The following is a 15653-nucleotide window of genomic DNA, read 5'->3' on the forward strand; positions in this document are numbered from 1 at the left end:
CAATGGAATATCGTAAAGTAATATAAAACAATGAAATGCTAATACATACTACAACATAGATGAACCTTGAAAGTATTATGCTATCTGAAAGAAGACAGTCACAAAAGGCCACATATTGTATAATTCCATTTGTAATAATATCCAGAGTGGGTAAATCCATAGAGACAGAAAGATTAGTAATTGTGGATGGGGGGTTTCTTGAGCTAATGAGTATGTAGTTCATTTTTGAGTAATGAAATGTTCTAAAATTAAATTGTGGTGCCGCTTGAATGACTGTGTGAATATACTAAAAGCAACATAACTGTATGCTTTTAATATGTGAACTCTACTATGTGAATTATATCTCAATGAAACTGTTTAGAAATTATCCCTGCTAACTACACCCATTCAACTCAGAATACTATTACTTTTTTTAAGATGAATATTTGCCTGAGAGTTAGTTTACATAGTCATTCAATCTCATTGGCTTTCACTTTCTTCAGGTCAAAATATCATTTGTATTGATAAAGAATGCCATGATGTTAAAATTTCTACAACTTTCATGCTTCTTTTAAAAAATACCCTGAAGCCCATAAATACTGAAGAAATTTGGAGGGCACTATGAAAGCACTTTCACTGATGGGGAAACTTAATAAAATACCTTTCAAAGAAAAACTCAAAGTGTTCTCCTGCAATTAATTTCCTAAATCCTGATGAAGTTCATGAGACATGGAAACACAGTTCATTAATAAGCCACAATAATAACTGCAATAAAAAATCTGGTATTTATAGCACTTAGCTTCCAAAATGCTCTAAAATCTTCACATATATTGTCACCACATGTCAAACTTTAGTCATCACAACACTCTTATTATGAACAGGGAGACTGACATAATAATAATATGAAAAGTGAATGGCATGGAGACCAATGTGGTTTCAATCTGCCTCAAAGGAGTAAAGTTAGCCTGGAAAGTGTTTTTAAATAGAACTGGGCTAGAGTATTCCAGTGGAGCCACCACCTGACAGTTTTCTTACTACCACTTCAACCCTTAATATGGTATTCTCAAGTAGCTCCAAAACAGGGCTGATTTCAACCTGTTAGAATTCTCTAGGTTATCCTCAATTTGCACTCACTCACCTAGATAGCTTGGGACTAGAATATCCTCTAAGAATAAGACCTTAGCTTGAAGCTATCTGGTAAAACAGACTGAAGGGGTAGATATCTATGCTATATAGCCCCAGGGTCAGAAACTAAAGAGAATTGCTTTCTTGCTTCTAGTTTCATAGATAGAAAGTTGCCAAGATGGCCATAGGTTCTATTATTCTAGGTCCTGATCTAACAGTAATACAACTTGGTAATAGAAATTCATCAAAATCTTGGAGAATAACTACTATGGACTGAAAGTTGTGTCCCAGCCAAATCCATATGTTGAAACCTAATAATACCGAGTGTAATGGTACTTGGAGGTAAGGCTTTTGGGAGATGATTAGCTCATGAGGATGGAGCCCTCGTGAATGGAATTAGTGCCCTTACAAAAGAGACCCCAGAGAGCTACTTTGCTCCTTCTGCAATATGAGAACAGAGTGAGAAGTTGGCTATCTAAGAATTAGGAAGCAGGCCCTCACCAGGCACCAAATTTCCCAGCACCTTCATCTGAGGCTTCCCAGGTTCCAGAACTGTAAGAAATACATGTTTGTTGTTTAATCCACCCATGGTATTTTTGCTATAGTAGCCCAAATTGAGTAAGACATTAATCTTCATGAACTACACTCCCCAGGCTGCTGTGGTTTCCTCAAATCTCAACTAATCAAAAGAAACTTGAGGCAAAGTTATGTCCCAAGCATTCTCTGTGAACATTCTATGATACTGTCTCAGGTCAAGTTGGAGGAGGTCTGGCATAACATAAATAAGAATACAAGGGATTTTAATACATATATTATGGTGAGGTTGATAGCTGATCTCGTCTGTCTGATCTCCATTACTGTCTCAGCCTGTAATACATCTATTCTTCATCAACTGCCCTGTGATAATTGTGGATTCTGCAATATTTTACTTAAAACGGAATGTAAAGGAAACCTTGACTGGCAGAGTTTAACTTTCCAACTATAAGATCATAAGTATAATAAAATGTATGTGCCAGGGAATGTACAAGGAAACTTGTACAGATTGTGTCATTTCATGTAACTGCATTCCTGCAAAGTAGGTTTCTTAACCGCATTATACATGAGGAAGCTGTTACACAGAAGTTATGTCACCTGCCTGAGATCACACAAGTAGAAAGTGCCAGAGTCTAGATTTGAATCCAGGTCGATCAGGCTCTAAGCTCATGCTCTAAATCGTTATGTCAGACTGCCTTTCTTTAAAGAAATTACTATTGAAAACAAAAAATGTTAAATTTTATTCCACATAAAAGCTTTTTTATAAAAAAAATTTAAAGTTCTATCAGGAAAAAGTAGAGACTATAAAAAGATAAAACTATAGGCTAAGCTATACTTAAGGGAGCAGTTGACTTATGAAAAATTTAAAAACTTTTGAACTCTCAGGCTTCCAAATTCTAATACAGTTGAAATCATTGGGATGTATGGTAAAGAAGGGAAAAAAATCCATATAATATATTTCTGAGTTGGAATCCTGGTTCTGTCATGTACTGGCTGTGTGATCCTGAATAAGTTATTAAAATATTGATAAAATAACTGTATGTCCAGATTATCATGAAGACTAATGAGATAAAGTATATAAAGTGACTGATGGTGCACCTGGTATATGGAAAGCCCTCAATAAATGTTACTGTTATTGTTAGCAAATGTTATTGTTGTTATTATTAAGAACAACACTGAAAAGGTAAAGAGGTACAAAAATGTAGGTAAATGAAAAGGGGCATTGGGGAAGATATTAATGGTATGATTCAATGTTACTTTAAGCATGCTTTAGGAAAGAGCAAATAAAGAAAATGAGCAAATTTTCAATAAGAAATGACTACTAATAATGATGGGGTCCTCATCTGTTAGGGCTAATTGCCAGAGATATATTTCCTATACTCTGTTACTGCTTTTCATTTTGAATCAGGGAGTAATAAGATGAAGGGAGTTAAGAGGAGCTGTTTCTTTATGTTATTTGAGGATAGTCTGGAAGCATCTTAAATCCAGAAAAACCTTAAATGCTGTGGTTGAACAAATTAAAGGGTCGACCTGGTAGCAAGGGAAAATGGCAAATATATCATGCCTTGCTGTTCAAATTCTCTAAGCAGATTTTTCAGAGAGCTCTATGGCCTTAAGTGTTGTTCTTAGGTAGGCTTATAACTCAGTTAAGATTATTTGAAGCATATCTAAACACTTGAATATATGAAACAGTAAAGAATTAACACCTATTTTTTGTACAGATCTAAAATTGCTTTAATTCTTACTCTGTCACTCCCCATAAACATTTTCTAAAAGACTATTTGATCAATGTTCCACTTAAAAGCATTTACTTTTAGAAAAAGGAGTTGGCTGAGTTACTGCAGGCTCCAGCTTCTCAGCCATTTCACCTAGAGAAATGATTGACTTGCCTGGCAATGTACCCAGGGAAAGTACCACTCATGTAGACACACCTTTCCAAAGTGCAAGTAAAAAGTCATTATACAAATAACTTATATTCAAAGGGATGAACCTAGCCAATTTATTCTTATTTGATATTTGGTTTCCATAAGGCTACTATTTTCTGAACAAAATAATTTTAAATATCAGAAGAAAGCTGTCATGTTATAAAAATGTTTATATTCCATGAAAAACTCACCATTTTTATTCATGTCAAAGAAAACATAAGACTCTTCAGAGAGGTGACCCCAAACCATGACTTTGAAACAAAAAAATTCTCAAATTCCTTCAAACTATGAGTAAAGTGACCTAGGTCTCAAGTCTAACTGGATATCAACACAGCTTTTTATGCCAAACAAAGCTTTTAAAACCTTTTTAAAAATAAACTTACACATTACCTGGTAATTGTTTTGGTTTTGTGATAACCTCAATTGGTTTGATGATGCAAAATGTGAAGATAAATTACTCCGTGATGGATTAGTATTACTGTACATTGTAGTAGATGCTGTATGCAGTGAGGTCCGTGGTGTCAAGTGGTAGTCTCTGTTTTGATACAGTATATTATCTGACAAGTCTCTAATATTCACCATCTGCGAATTAGGCATATTTCTTCCTGGTCTGAGCAAAGCTGTACTTTGGTTCTCAGCTCGAAGGGAACTGCTGTTCTCGTAAAATCTTGAGTAGCTTGGTGTCTGTGCTCCCATCAATGCCAACTCTTCCTCTTTGGCATACTCATCATCAGCATCTCCAGTCTCCATTGCAATGGACAAATAAGTTGGTTCGGCTGAACTAGGCTTGTGTGGGCCATTCCCTCCCAGAATTCTCTGGGGGTAATCACTAACCGCCAATGAAAATACTTCACGAATTTCCAAATTTTGTGTTCTGCAGTAAGGGTCTCTAATAGGTGGCTTTTGCCCACACAAGTTATGTGATCCTTGACCTGTGTATTCAGGCTTGTATGACCTTGGAATTCCAACTGGTTCAATTTTGCAAGGTCGGTGGCACACAGATGGCTTTTGAGGTACCATCATCTCAGAGGCTTGCACTGAAGGACTGCCATAATTTTTCTTTCTGTGACTGTATACAGAATTGCCAGCATTTAGCACACTTGTCTGTCTTGACAAAATAATTGTTTTCTCACCTACGAGCAGGGAGGCATTTTTACAGTGTGCTACTTGTCTTTGAACGGGAATGTGCAACTGAAACTCAGTTGCATTTTTACTGGCCGTTTTCTGAAGAGGGATTTTATGTGCTTCTGCAATTTGTGTATTTGTATGTTTGGTTGTCCCTTGCCTACTTGATGAACTAGCTGGACTATATATACCAGTTACAATGACATCCTTATTGGCAGATGTCCAAGAAGACTGTTGGCTTGAGGGTCGAGCAATGTTAACCACATTTCTGACTGTAATGTCTGGAGCTGCCAAAGAGGTACCGGAAACAGTTCCTGCTGTTGCTGCTCCTGATTCAGAATTCTTACTACTCATCTTTCTTCTCTTATTGCCAACCCACGTCTGGAAGGATAAAAAACGATTCAATGGAAAAGCTCTTAACAAAAAAAGAGAAAGAACAATTTCTATGAGATATATTGCATTCTTATTTAACATAGAACACAGGTCTATAAAAATTTAAAAGAAATAAGATACTATAAAAAGACAAATAACTAAATTATAAGTTCAGAGATGACCAGAGACTCCCATTTAATAAAAATCTAGGAACTTTGATAACAAAATTGTATTATTGCTCCACTTATGCTCAAAATCCATCTAATTAGCCTGCAGCAAGAACCCTAAAAGGGTTTATATCCCTAGTCCTAGTAAGTTCACTTCTTGGAATTTATCTTAACAAATAATCATAGATGTAAACAAAGTTTATATGCAATGATGGTCATGATATATTTGTAATATGAAAAATTGGAAGCATATCTAAAGTAGGATACTTAATGACATTGGAAAATGCTCATTGTATAGTTAAACTAATATACACTTACTCTTTGAATATATCACAACTTGCTAAATTTAAATATTGTTATATTCCTAGATTACTTTTAGTAATATTCACTAGTATAACCATACTGCAATACACATCATTGTACATGCATCTTTGTGCTATCTAAGAAAGGTAACCATTGGGCTTTTGATATTTTCAAAGTAACCTCTAAAGTATAACAATTCTGGTTTCCCCACACCCTCACCAACACATTGCATTATCTTTTTGTAGTCTTTACTCGCCTAGGAGTTAATAACAACTTTATAATTACTGTTTTGATTTGAATTTCTATGGTGACTATATTATTTTGCTTATCTGTTATCTTTACTCATTTTTATATTGGGGTATTTGTCTTTTAATTTAATTTATATGAGCAATTTTCTACTAGAGATAGCAACACTTCATCACAAGTTGCAAATATTTTTCCTAGTTTGTCATTAATTTATGGTAGTTATTTTCTTCACACTTACGTATTGAATATGTATTACTTTTATAAACAGAAAAATTATAACTAATAAAATAATACAAGTGGTTAGCATTTAGGATCCGATTACAAAATATATACTTTTATGTAAGTAATGTATTAAAATAAGCTTAGTATTATTAGACTGAATTTTGATTCTTCTTAAAATACACAATGATATATTGTGTCCCATAATGTGATTAATATACTTTATAATTATTTCAAAATGCCTATCATATTATAAACTACAAAAACACATTAATCTATGGAGAAATTTTAAAAACAAATAAGTAAAAAAATTAAATGAACTAGCCTCACATAAACATGGTGCAGGGTGTATTTGGTTGACTTTTGTGTAATATGTTCTTGAAGACAACATAAATTATCCAATATACGATGTTTATTTATACTATATACAACAGGAATACTGCTGTAATACTATAAATTCAATCTATTATGTATGGAATCCCCACTATATGTTTTACATACATAGCTCTTCTGCAAGGTATTTTTTTTCTAATTTTATAAATGAAGCAACTGACATTCAGAAACATTAAGCAGCTTCTAGAATGATATCCTGCTAGTAAGTGGCAGAGTAAGGATTCAAAATCAATTTTACTTGACCTCAAAGCACATTCTCCTTCCACTATGGTGAGAAACTCCTGAAGTGGTCATCTCTGTTGGTAATTACCTCATAAAGAAAATGTTCAAGAGACTGAGATGCTCCATTTTGCTTCACATGGGAATTTTAAACTTACTCTGATTTAGTTTTACTAACAGCAAAGACGGGAATTACAAGCAGAGTTACAAATGAATATGTCATAGAAGAAGGAGGAAAGGGAGAAAAACTAAAAGGTTTTAAAGTGTATATGCCAGAGAAATATTTAAAAATAATTATTTTGAGATAAATATAATTTCAATGAAAGTTCAAAAAAGTGAATTTTACAAATATTCAAGATATGTTGTATTATGGTTTTTTAAATATGAAAAATATGCATAGGAAGCATGATATATTTGCTCATAATTCTTATAAAAATATATCAGCATTACATTTCAAAGCTTTCAGTGGAAAAGCATAGTGAATCGGTAAAATTTGAACTCAAGAACTACTACATCTGGAGGGCAGCTCTGAGTAATATTTCAAAGAAAACAAACAAGCAACTGTGTTCTTGTCATAATACCTATCTTAACAGAGGAAGTTTAAAAGTGATCTGGCACATTGCAAATTCATGGCTTACTTTCGTAATTTTCTGGTTTACATATCTAGAATTTACTAGGTATATTATGTACCCATCAAAAAGTAAAATTCAGTAGAATATCATATGCTTGTGAAATTCAGATATCTAGCAACCTCATTTGTCCAGAAAGTAGCCAACATAGATGTAACAAGACACATGTACTTTACTGAAATGACAACCCTTGACCTTAAAACACCCTTCTCTTATTTTATACATAATTTTACCAAATCTGGTATCCTCATTCATAACAAATTAGAAATAATAAAGTGGGAGGAGCATTGGTAGATAAGGGATTGATGTTGGAGGCAACTTGATAGCACCAAAACAAAGAATGTTCAGTAAATATTCCTCACTAAAAAAAGGAAGACAGGAAAAATATAATAGAATCAATGTAAGAAACCATAAATAGTCTGGTGTTCATAAGCAAAAGAGAAAATCATCCCATGTACTTTACCATGTTGTGAGCACTATTATTTTATAGCACAGTATAGCAATTGACTTTCCAAATGAAACTGAGTCAAAAAGTAAGGGCTCAATTACTTTCAATATGTTCTATTGAAATAAAATGGGAAAACATACACTTAATAATATTTTTAATTTAAAATATTGAAAACAAAATTCATTGCCTGAGGTTTCCAGTAACTGAATTATATTTTCCAAAAAATACTTCAGTTACATGATCCAAAATTACCCATGCTTGTGGATATAAATGATTTTCATTCCAAATGCCTTACTGGTGAGAGAGAACTAATGGGTCAAACAAAATTGATATGTTGAGAATTTGTGGTTGTAACTACCAAAGCAATACTACATAGAAAAAAAGAAAGTAAAGATATTTAGGTCACTGATCCATGGTGTCCATAAAACTCTCAGTTATCTCTTAGAAATTCACTGTCTCCAAACCTCTTCTCCTTTTTCTACAACTCTGTCTCAGTTTTCCTGTTCCTTCACCCCATTATATTTATTTTTACACAGATGTCTTAACTTTTAAGTTCTTTTAAGACTGGGGTCAAGTTCTTAGTATAGTGGGATTTAAGTACTTTTGAGGAAAACCACAACAAATATTACATTAAAAATTATGAAAGAGGAGATTGGATTAAAGATGGTGGCATGAGAGGAGGGACAGAGGCTTCCTCCTAAAACTGGATACAAATAGAAAACTTAATTGGCACAACTAATCCTGAGAGAGCAACAGGAAAGAGGACGGTGTCAGACTGCATATACCTGGAGAAAAGAGCAGACCTCAGTGAACAGGGTAATGTACCAGAGCTGTGGCTCCGTGAGACCCAAGCCCCTCCCCAACCCCAGCGCACAGGTGGGAGTAACAGAAATGGAGCAGGGAGGGAGTGGAAGGCTTGGGACTGCTGAATACCTAGCTCTGGAGATCTGCTCTGGGAGCAAAAACCTACATTTCATGGTGCTTTCATGAGACTAACATGACTACCAGGTTGGAAAGTTAATACAGGCAGAGTTCCTGGGGAGACTGTGATTCTGGGTGCTTGTGGAAAGTAGGGATCCATATCTGGCTGCTCTGGGACAAAAACTTATACCTGTGTGACCGGCCCACTGGCTCAGGCAGTGGAGACAGGCACAGCAGCCAGGAGGTGGGGAACAGCTCTTTCCACCCCCAGGCACCAGTACCGCTCCACTGTGACCCCGACATTGCTTCAGGGGCTGAGGAGCTCCAGAATAGAGCTTCTGGACACTAGAGAGCACCAAATACGAACAAGAAACGCCAAAGGAACCTTGTCCAGAGTAAAATTGTTAATACAACTCCCAAGAAAGATTTAAATGATACAGACACCGTGACTCTTAATGAAAGGGAGTTTAAAATAAAAATCATCAACATTCTAATGGAGGTACTGAAAGACATCTACGAACTCAGGAATGAATTCAGGTCAGAGATCCAATCGTTGAAGAACACGATGGAGGGTATTAAAAGCAGGTTGGATACGGTGGAGGAGACAATAAATGAAACAGAAACTAGAGAAGAACACAAAGAAGCTGAGGCACAGAGAGAAAAAAGGATCTCTAAAAAAGAAAGAATATTAAGAGAACAGTGTGACCAATCCAAGCGGAAGAATATTTGTATTATAGGGATACCAGAAGAAGAACAGAGAAAGAAAGGGATAGAAACTGTCTTTGAGGAGGTAGTTGCTGAAAACTTCCCCAATCTGGGGAAGGAGATAGTCTGTCAGGCCATGGAGATCAACAGATCTCCCAACACAAGGGACCCAAGGCAGATAACACCAAGACACATAGTAATTAAAATGGGAAAGATCAAGGATAAGGACAGACTGTTAAAAGCAGCCAGAGGCAGAAATAAGATCACATACAAAGGAAAGCCCATCAGGCTAACATCAGACTTCTCAGCAGAAACCATAGAGTCCAGAAGGGAGTGGCATGATGTATTTAATACCATGAAGCAGAAGGGCCGGGAACCAAGATTACTTTATCCGGTGAGAGTATCATTTAAATTTGAAGGAGGGATTAAACAATTTCCAGATAAGCAAAAGCTGAGAGAGTTTACTTCCCCAAACCATCTATGCAGTCTATTTTGGAGGGACTGCTATACATGGAAGTGTTCCTAGGGTTGGAAAGCTGTCACCAGAGGTAGTAAAATCATGGTAGGGAGGGTGGAGCAGCTGATTGCGAGGCAAATGCAAAATTAAACTGACTATCCCCAAAGTCAATCAAGGGATAGAGAAAAAGTACAGAATTTGATACCTAAAATATAAAGAATGAAGGAGGAAGAAAAAGGAGGAGAAATAGAAAAGAATCTTTAGATTGTGTTTGTAACAACATATTAAGTGAGTTAAGTTAGACTCTAAGACAGTAAGGAAAGTAACCTGGAACCTTTGGTAACCACGAATCTAAAGCCTGAAATGGCAATAAGTAGATACCTATAGATAAACACCATCAAGGTAAATGGACTGAATGCACCAATCAAAAGACATAGAGTCACTGAATGGGTAAAAAAACAAGACCCAGCTATACGCTGCTTACAAGAGACTCACCTCAAAACCAAAGACATGCACATACTAAAAGTCAAAGGATGGGAAAAGATATTTCATGCAAACAATAGGGAGAAAAAAGCAGGTGTTGCAGTACTAGCATCAGACAAAATAGACTTCAAAACAAAGAAAGTAACAAGAGGTAAAGAAGGACATTACATAATGATAAAGGGCTCAGTCCAACAAGAGGATATAACCATTATAAATATATATGCACCCAACACAGGAGCAACAGCATATGTGAAACAAATACAAACAGAAATAAAGAGAGAAATAGAATGCAATGCATTCATTTTAGGAGACATCAACAGACCATTCACTCCAAAGGATAGATCCACCAGACAGAAAATAAGTAAGGACACAGAGGCACTGAACAACACACTAGAACAGATGGACCTAATAGACATCTACAGAACTCTACACCCAAAAGCAACAGGATACACATTCTTCTCAAGTGCACATGGAACATTCTCCAGAATAGACCACATATTAGGCCACAAAAGAGACTCAGTAAATTCAAAAAGATTGAAATTCTACCAACCAACTTTTCAGACCACAAAGGTATAAAACTAGAAATAAATTGTACAAAGAAAGCAAAAAGGCTCACAAACACGTGGAGGCTTAACAATACGCTTTTAAACAGTCAATGGATCAATGACCAAATTAAAATGGAGATAAAGCAATATATGGAAATAAATGACAAAAACAACACAAAGCCCCAACTTCTGTGGGACGCAGCGAAAGCAGTCTTAAGAGGAAAGTATATAGCAATTCAGGCATAGTTAAGAAGGAAGAAAAAACCCAAATGAATAGTCTAACATCAAAATTATCAAAATTGGAATAAGATGAACAAATGAGGCCTAAACTCAGCAGAAGGAGGGACATAATAAAGATCAGAGAAGAAATAAACAAAGCTGAGAAGAATAAAACAATAGAAAAAAATCAATGAAACCAAGAGATGGTTCATTGAGAAAATTAACAAAATAGATAATCCGCTAGCCAGACTTATTAAGAGAAAAAGAGAATCAACACACATCAACAGAATCAGAAATGAGAAAGGGAACATCACGATGGACCCAACAGAAATACAAAGAATTACTAGAGACTAATATGAAAAACTATTTGCTAAGAAGCTGGAAAACCTAGAAGAAATGGACAACTTCCTAGAAAAATACAACCTTCCAAGACTGACCAAGGAAGAAACACAAAATCTAAACAAACCAATTACCACCAAAGAAATTGAAGCAGAAATCAAAAAACTATCCAAGAAAAAAAACCCCGGGCAAGATGGATTTACCTCGGAATTTTATCATATATACAGAGAAGATATAATGCCCATTCTACTTAAAGATTTATAAAAAATAGAAGAGGAGGGAATATTCCCAAACTCATTCTATGAAGCCAACATCACCCTAATTTCAAAACCATGCAAAGACCCCACCAAAATAGAAAACTACAGACCCATACCCCTGATGAATGTAGATGCAAAAATACTCAATAAAATATTAGCAAACCCTATTCAAAAATATATCAAAGGGATCATACATCACGACCAAGTGGGATTCATCCCAGGGATGCAAGGATGGTACAACATTCGAAAATCCATCAACATCATCCACCACATCAACAAAAAGAAAGACAAAAACCACATGATCATCTCCATAGATGCTGAAAAAGCATTCGACAAAATTCAACATCCATTCATGATAAAAACTCTCAGCAAAATGGGTATGGAGGGCAAGTACCTCAACATAATTAAGGCAATATATGATAAACCCACAGCCAACATCATACTGAACAGCGAGAGGCTGAAAGCTTTTCCTCTGAGATCGGGAACAAGACAGGGATGCCCACTCTCCCCGCTGTTATTTAATATAGTACTGGAGGTCCTAGTCATGGCAATTAGATAAAACAAGGAATCCACATTGGTAAAGAAGAAGTTAAACTGTCGCTATTTGCAGATGACACGACACTGTACATAAAAAACCCTAAAGACTCCACTCCAAAACTACTAGAACTTATATCGGAATGCAGCAAAGTTGCAGTATACAAAATTAACACACAGAAATCTGTGGCTTTCCTATACACTAACAGTGAACAAATAGAAAGAGAAATCAGGAAAACAATTCCATTCACAATTGCATCAAAAAGAATAAAATACCTATGAATAAACCTAACCAAAGAAGTGAAAGACCTATACCCTGAAAACTACAGGACACTATTAAGAAATATTAAAGAGGACACTAACAATTGGAAACTCATCCCATGCTCTTGACTAGGAGGAATTAATATCATTAAAATGGCCATCCTGCCCAAAGCAATATATAGATTTGATGCAATCCCTATCAATTACCAACAACATTCTTCAACGAACTGGAACATATAGTTCTAAAATTCATATGGAAACACCAAAGACCCTGAATAGCAAAAGCAATCCTGAGAAAGAAGAATAAAGTGGGGGGGATCTCACTCCCCAACTTCAAGCTCTACTACAAAGCCATAGTAGTCAAGACAATTTGGTACTGGCACAAGAACAGAGCCACAGACCAGTGGAACAGATTAGAGACTCCAGACATTAACCCAAACATATATGGTCAATTAATATTTGATAAAGGAGCCATGGACATACAACGGGGAAATGACAGTCCCTTCAACAGATGGTGCTGGCAAAACTGGACAGCTACATGTACGAGAATGAAACTGGATCACTGTCTAACCCCATACACAAAAGTAAACTCCAAATGGATCAAAGACCTGAATGTAAGTCATGAAACCATAAAACTCTTAGAAAAAAACATAGGCAAAAATCTCTTGGACATAAACATTAGCGACTTCTTCATGAACATTTCTCCCCTGGCACGGAAAACAAAAGCAAAAATGAACAAGTGGAACTATACCAAGCTGAAAAGCTTCTGTACAGCAAAGGACACCATCAATAGAACAAAATGGTACCCTACAGTATGGGAGAATATATTCGTAAATGTCAGATCCAATAAAGGCTTGACATCCAAAATATATAAAAGCTCATGCACCTCAACAAACTAAAAGCAAATAATCCAATTAAAAAATGGGCAGAGGAGCTGAACAGACAGTTCTCCAAAGAAGAAATTCAGATGGCCAACAGACACATGAAAAGATGCTCCACATCGCTAGTTATCAGAGAAATGCAAATTAAAACCACAATGAGATATCACCTCAAAACAGTAAGGATGGCTCTCATCCAAAAGACAAACAACAATAATTGTTGGCGAGGTTGTGGAGAGAGGGGAACCCTCCTACACTGCTGGTGGGAATTTAAATTAGTTCACCCATTGTGGAAAGCAGTATGGAGGTCCCTCAAGAAGCTCAAAATAGACTTACCATTTGATCCAGGAATTCCACTTCTAGGAATTTACCCTAAGGATGCAGCACTTCAGTTTTAAAAAGACAGATGCACCCCTATATTTATTGCAGCACTATTTACAATAACCAAGAAATGGAAGCAACCTAAGTGTCCATCAGTAGATGAATGCATAAAGAAGATGTGGTACATATACACAATGGAATATTATTCAGCCTTAAGAAGAAAACAAATCCTACCATTTGCAACAACATGGATGGAGCTAGAGGGTATTATGCTCAGTGAAATAAGCCAAGTGGAGAAAGACAAATACGAAATGATTCCACTCATCTGTGGAGTGTAAGAACAAAAGAAAAACTGAAGGAACAAAACAGCAGCAGAATCACAGAACCCAAGAATAGACTAACAGTTACCAAAGGGAAAGAGACTGGGGAGAATGGGAGGGTAGGGAGGGATAAGGGTGGGGAAGAAGAAAGGGGGTATTATGATTAGCATGTATAATGTGGGGGGTGGCTTAAAGGGGAGGGCTGTGCAACACAGAGAAGACAAGTAGTGATTCTACAACATCTTACTATGCTGATGGACAGTGACTGTAATGGGGTTTGTCGGGGGGTACTTAGCGTAGGGGAAAGCCTAGTAAACATAATGTTCTTCATGTAATCGTAGATTAATGACAACAAAATTTTAAAAAATGATAAAAGAAGGTCTTTTTCAAGTAAAATATAGACCAACCAAAATATCAGGGGCTGAAGAGGTTGTGGAATTATGTCTAAAAACAACTCTCTTCTCCTCTGGAAAAGCCACGAAAATTTTGTTGGAATTTAGATAAGGAAGACTGAATTTCTTTGCAATTTATGCTCTCCTGGAACAGAGAGAATTAATCTATTTTACAGAATTCCTTATAACTTATGTAACATTTCATTTGTAAGCTTGCATTCTAGGAGTTACTTTCATTCTTATTGTTTTGTATTTCACAGCACTTGGAACATAAATCTAAACCTTTGTATTTCTATACTTTCAGTAGGCAACTACAATTATGTAAGTTAGCAGAAGAGTGCAATAACAAACTGGAAATATAGAAGGTCATAGTCCACAAAGTAGCTGCCTGAGAAGGCTTTTCACTTTGAAGGAATGGTAATAAAAAGAAAGAAGTTACTCCAGGAAAACAAAAAGTTTATACTTATAAAATGAAATCTCATCAACTTGAAATGTTATTCATTGTATATCACTTTTTCTAAGGCAATTAACCATTTTCCTCTCAGGCTTACTAAAGATATTTCAAATAGGGAATTTAGAGGTATCAGTATTCATATTTTTAGTTCTTACACAAATCTGAATATGATCTCAACAAACAAAACACAGATATACTGGGTGTTTCCCCCACCCCAGAACTGGTGGAATAATTCCCTATTTGAAAGCCAATATGTATTTTTGTATTTAAGAAATAGATTTTCCAAAGATTTCTGACTATCAGAGTTTTTCATCTTCAGGTTCTTTGAAAGTTCCTCCAAAAGAGAAATAAAAACAGATGTCCTTCTCTTTCCCAAATAAGCCCAATTAATGACAAGGATGAGAATGTTGCTAATCTTCAAATCCCTAAGGCTTCCCGCTGAGAGGATTTGTAGTATACTCAAACATAAAAGGACATATACACTCACTGAAATCTGTGAATAATTCTGTTTGATTTATCTCTTGACTCCTCTCTCCTTCTCATTGCCTTTGACAAACGTGTAGCAGCTCTGATTTTTACTGCTGAATAACTATGGTTGTGATAAAGGAAAATTTCTTCCCTTGGGATTTCTTGTCCTCTATTCACTAGCTAACCCATTAAAACACACACATTTTACTTAGAAGGAGGAGGAGGTATTCATTAAAAAGGCTAGGTTTCCTTAAAAAGACATAAACGCTAAAGTCATAAATTTCCAGTGAAAAAACTCCAAACACAGCAAGAAAATATGCCAGGTAAACAATAGGTGCTTGATAGACACTTGTTTTACAGATATCATTTCGGAGGTTTATATACCAATTAATTCTGGGTTTAAAGAAAATATGAG

The 15653-nt window shown here is 35.7% G+C and overlaps 1 protein-coding gene across 1 annotated transcript in view; it reads right to left on the reverse strand.

Moving 5' to 3' along the window:
* The window catches only part of HDX (highly divergent homeobox), a 314801-nt gene that overhangs the window by 273757 nt on the left and 25391 nt on the right, over positions 1-15653 (reverse strand). The window contains exon 3 of the mRNA XM_057495440.1: positions 3954-5069. Within this exon, the coding sequence (XP_057351423.1) occupies positions 3954-5069 (1116 nt within the window). The remainder of the gene's footprint in view (positions 1-3953; positions 5070-15653) is intronic.

Source organism: Manis pentadactyla, chromosome X (assembly GCF_030020395.1).
Source record: "Manis pentadactyla isolate mManPen7 chromosome X, mManPen7.hap1, whole genome shotgun sequence".
In the NCBI taxonomy this organism is placed as follows: domain Eukaryota; kingdom Metazoa; phylum Chordata; class Mammalia; order Pholidota; family Manidae; genus Manis; species Manis pentadactyla.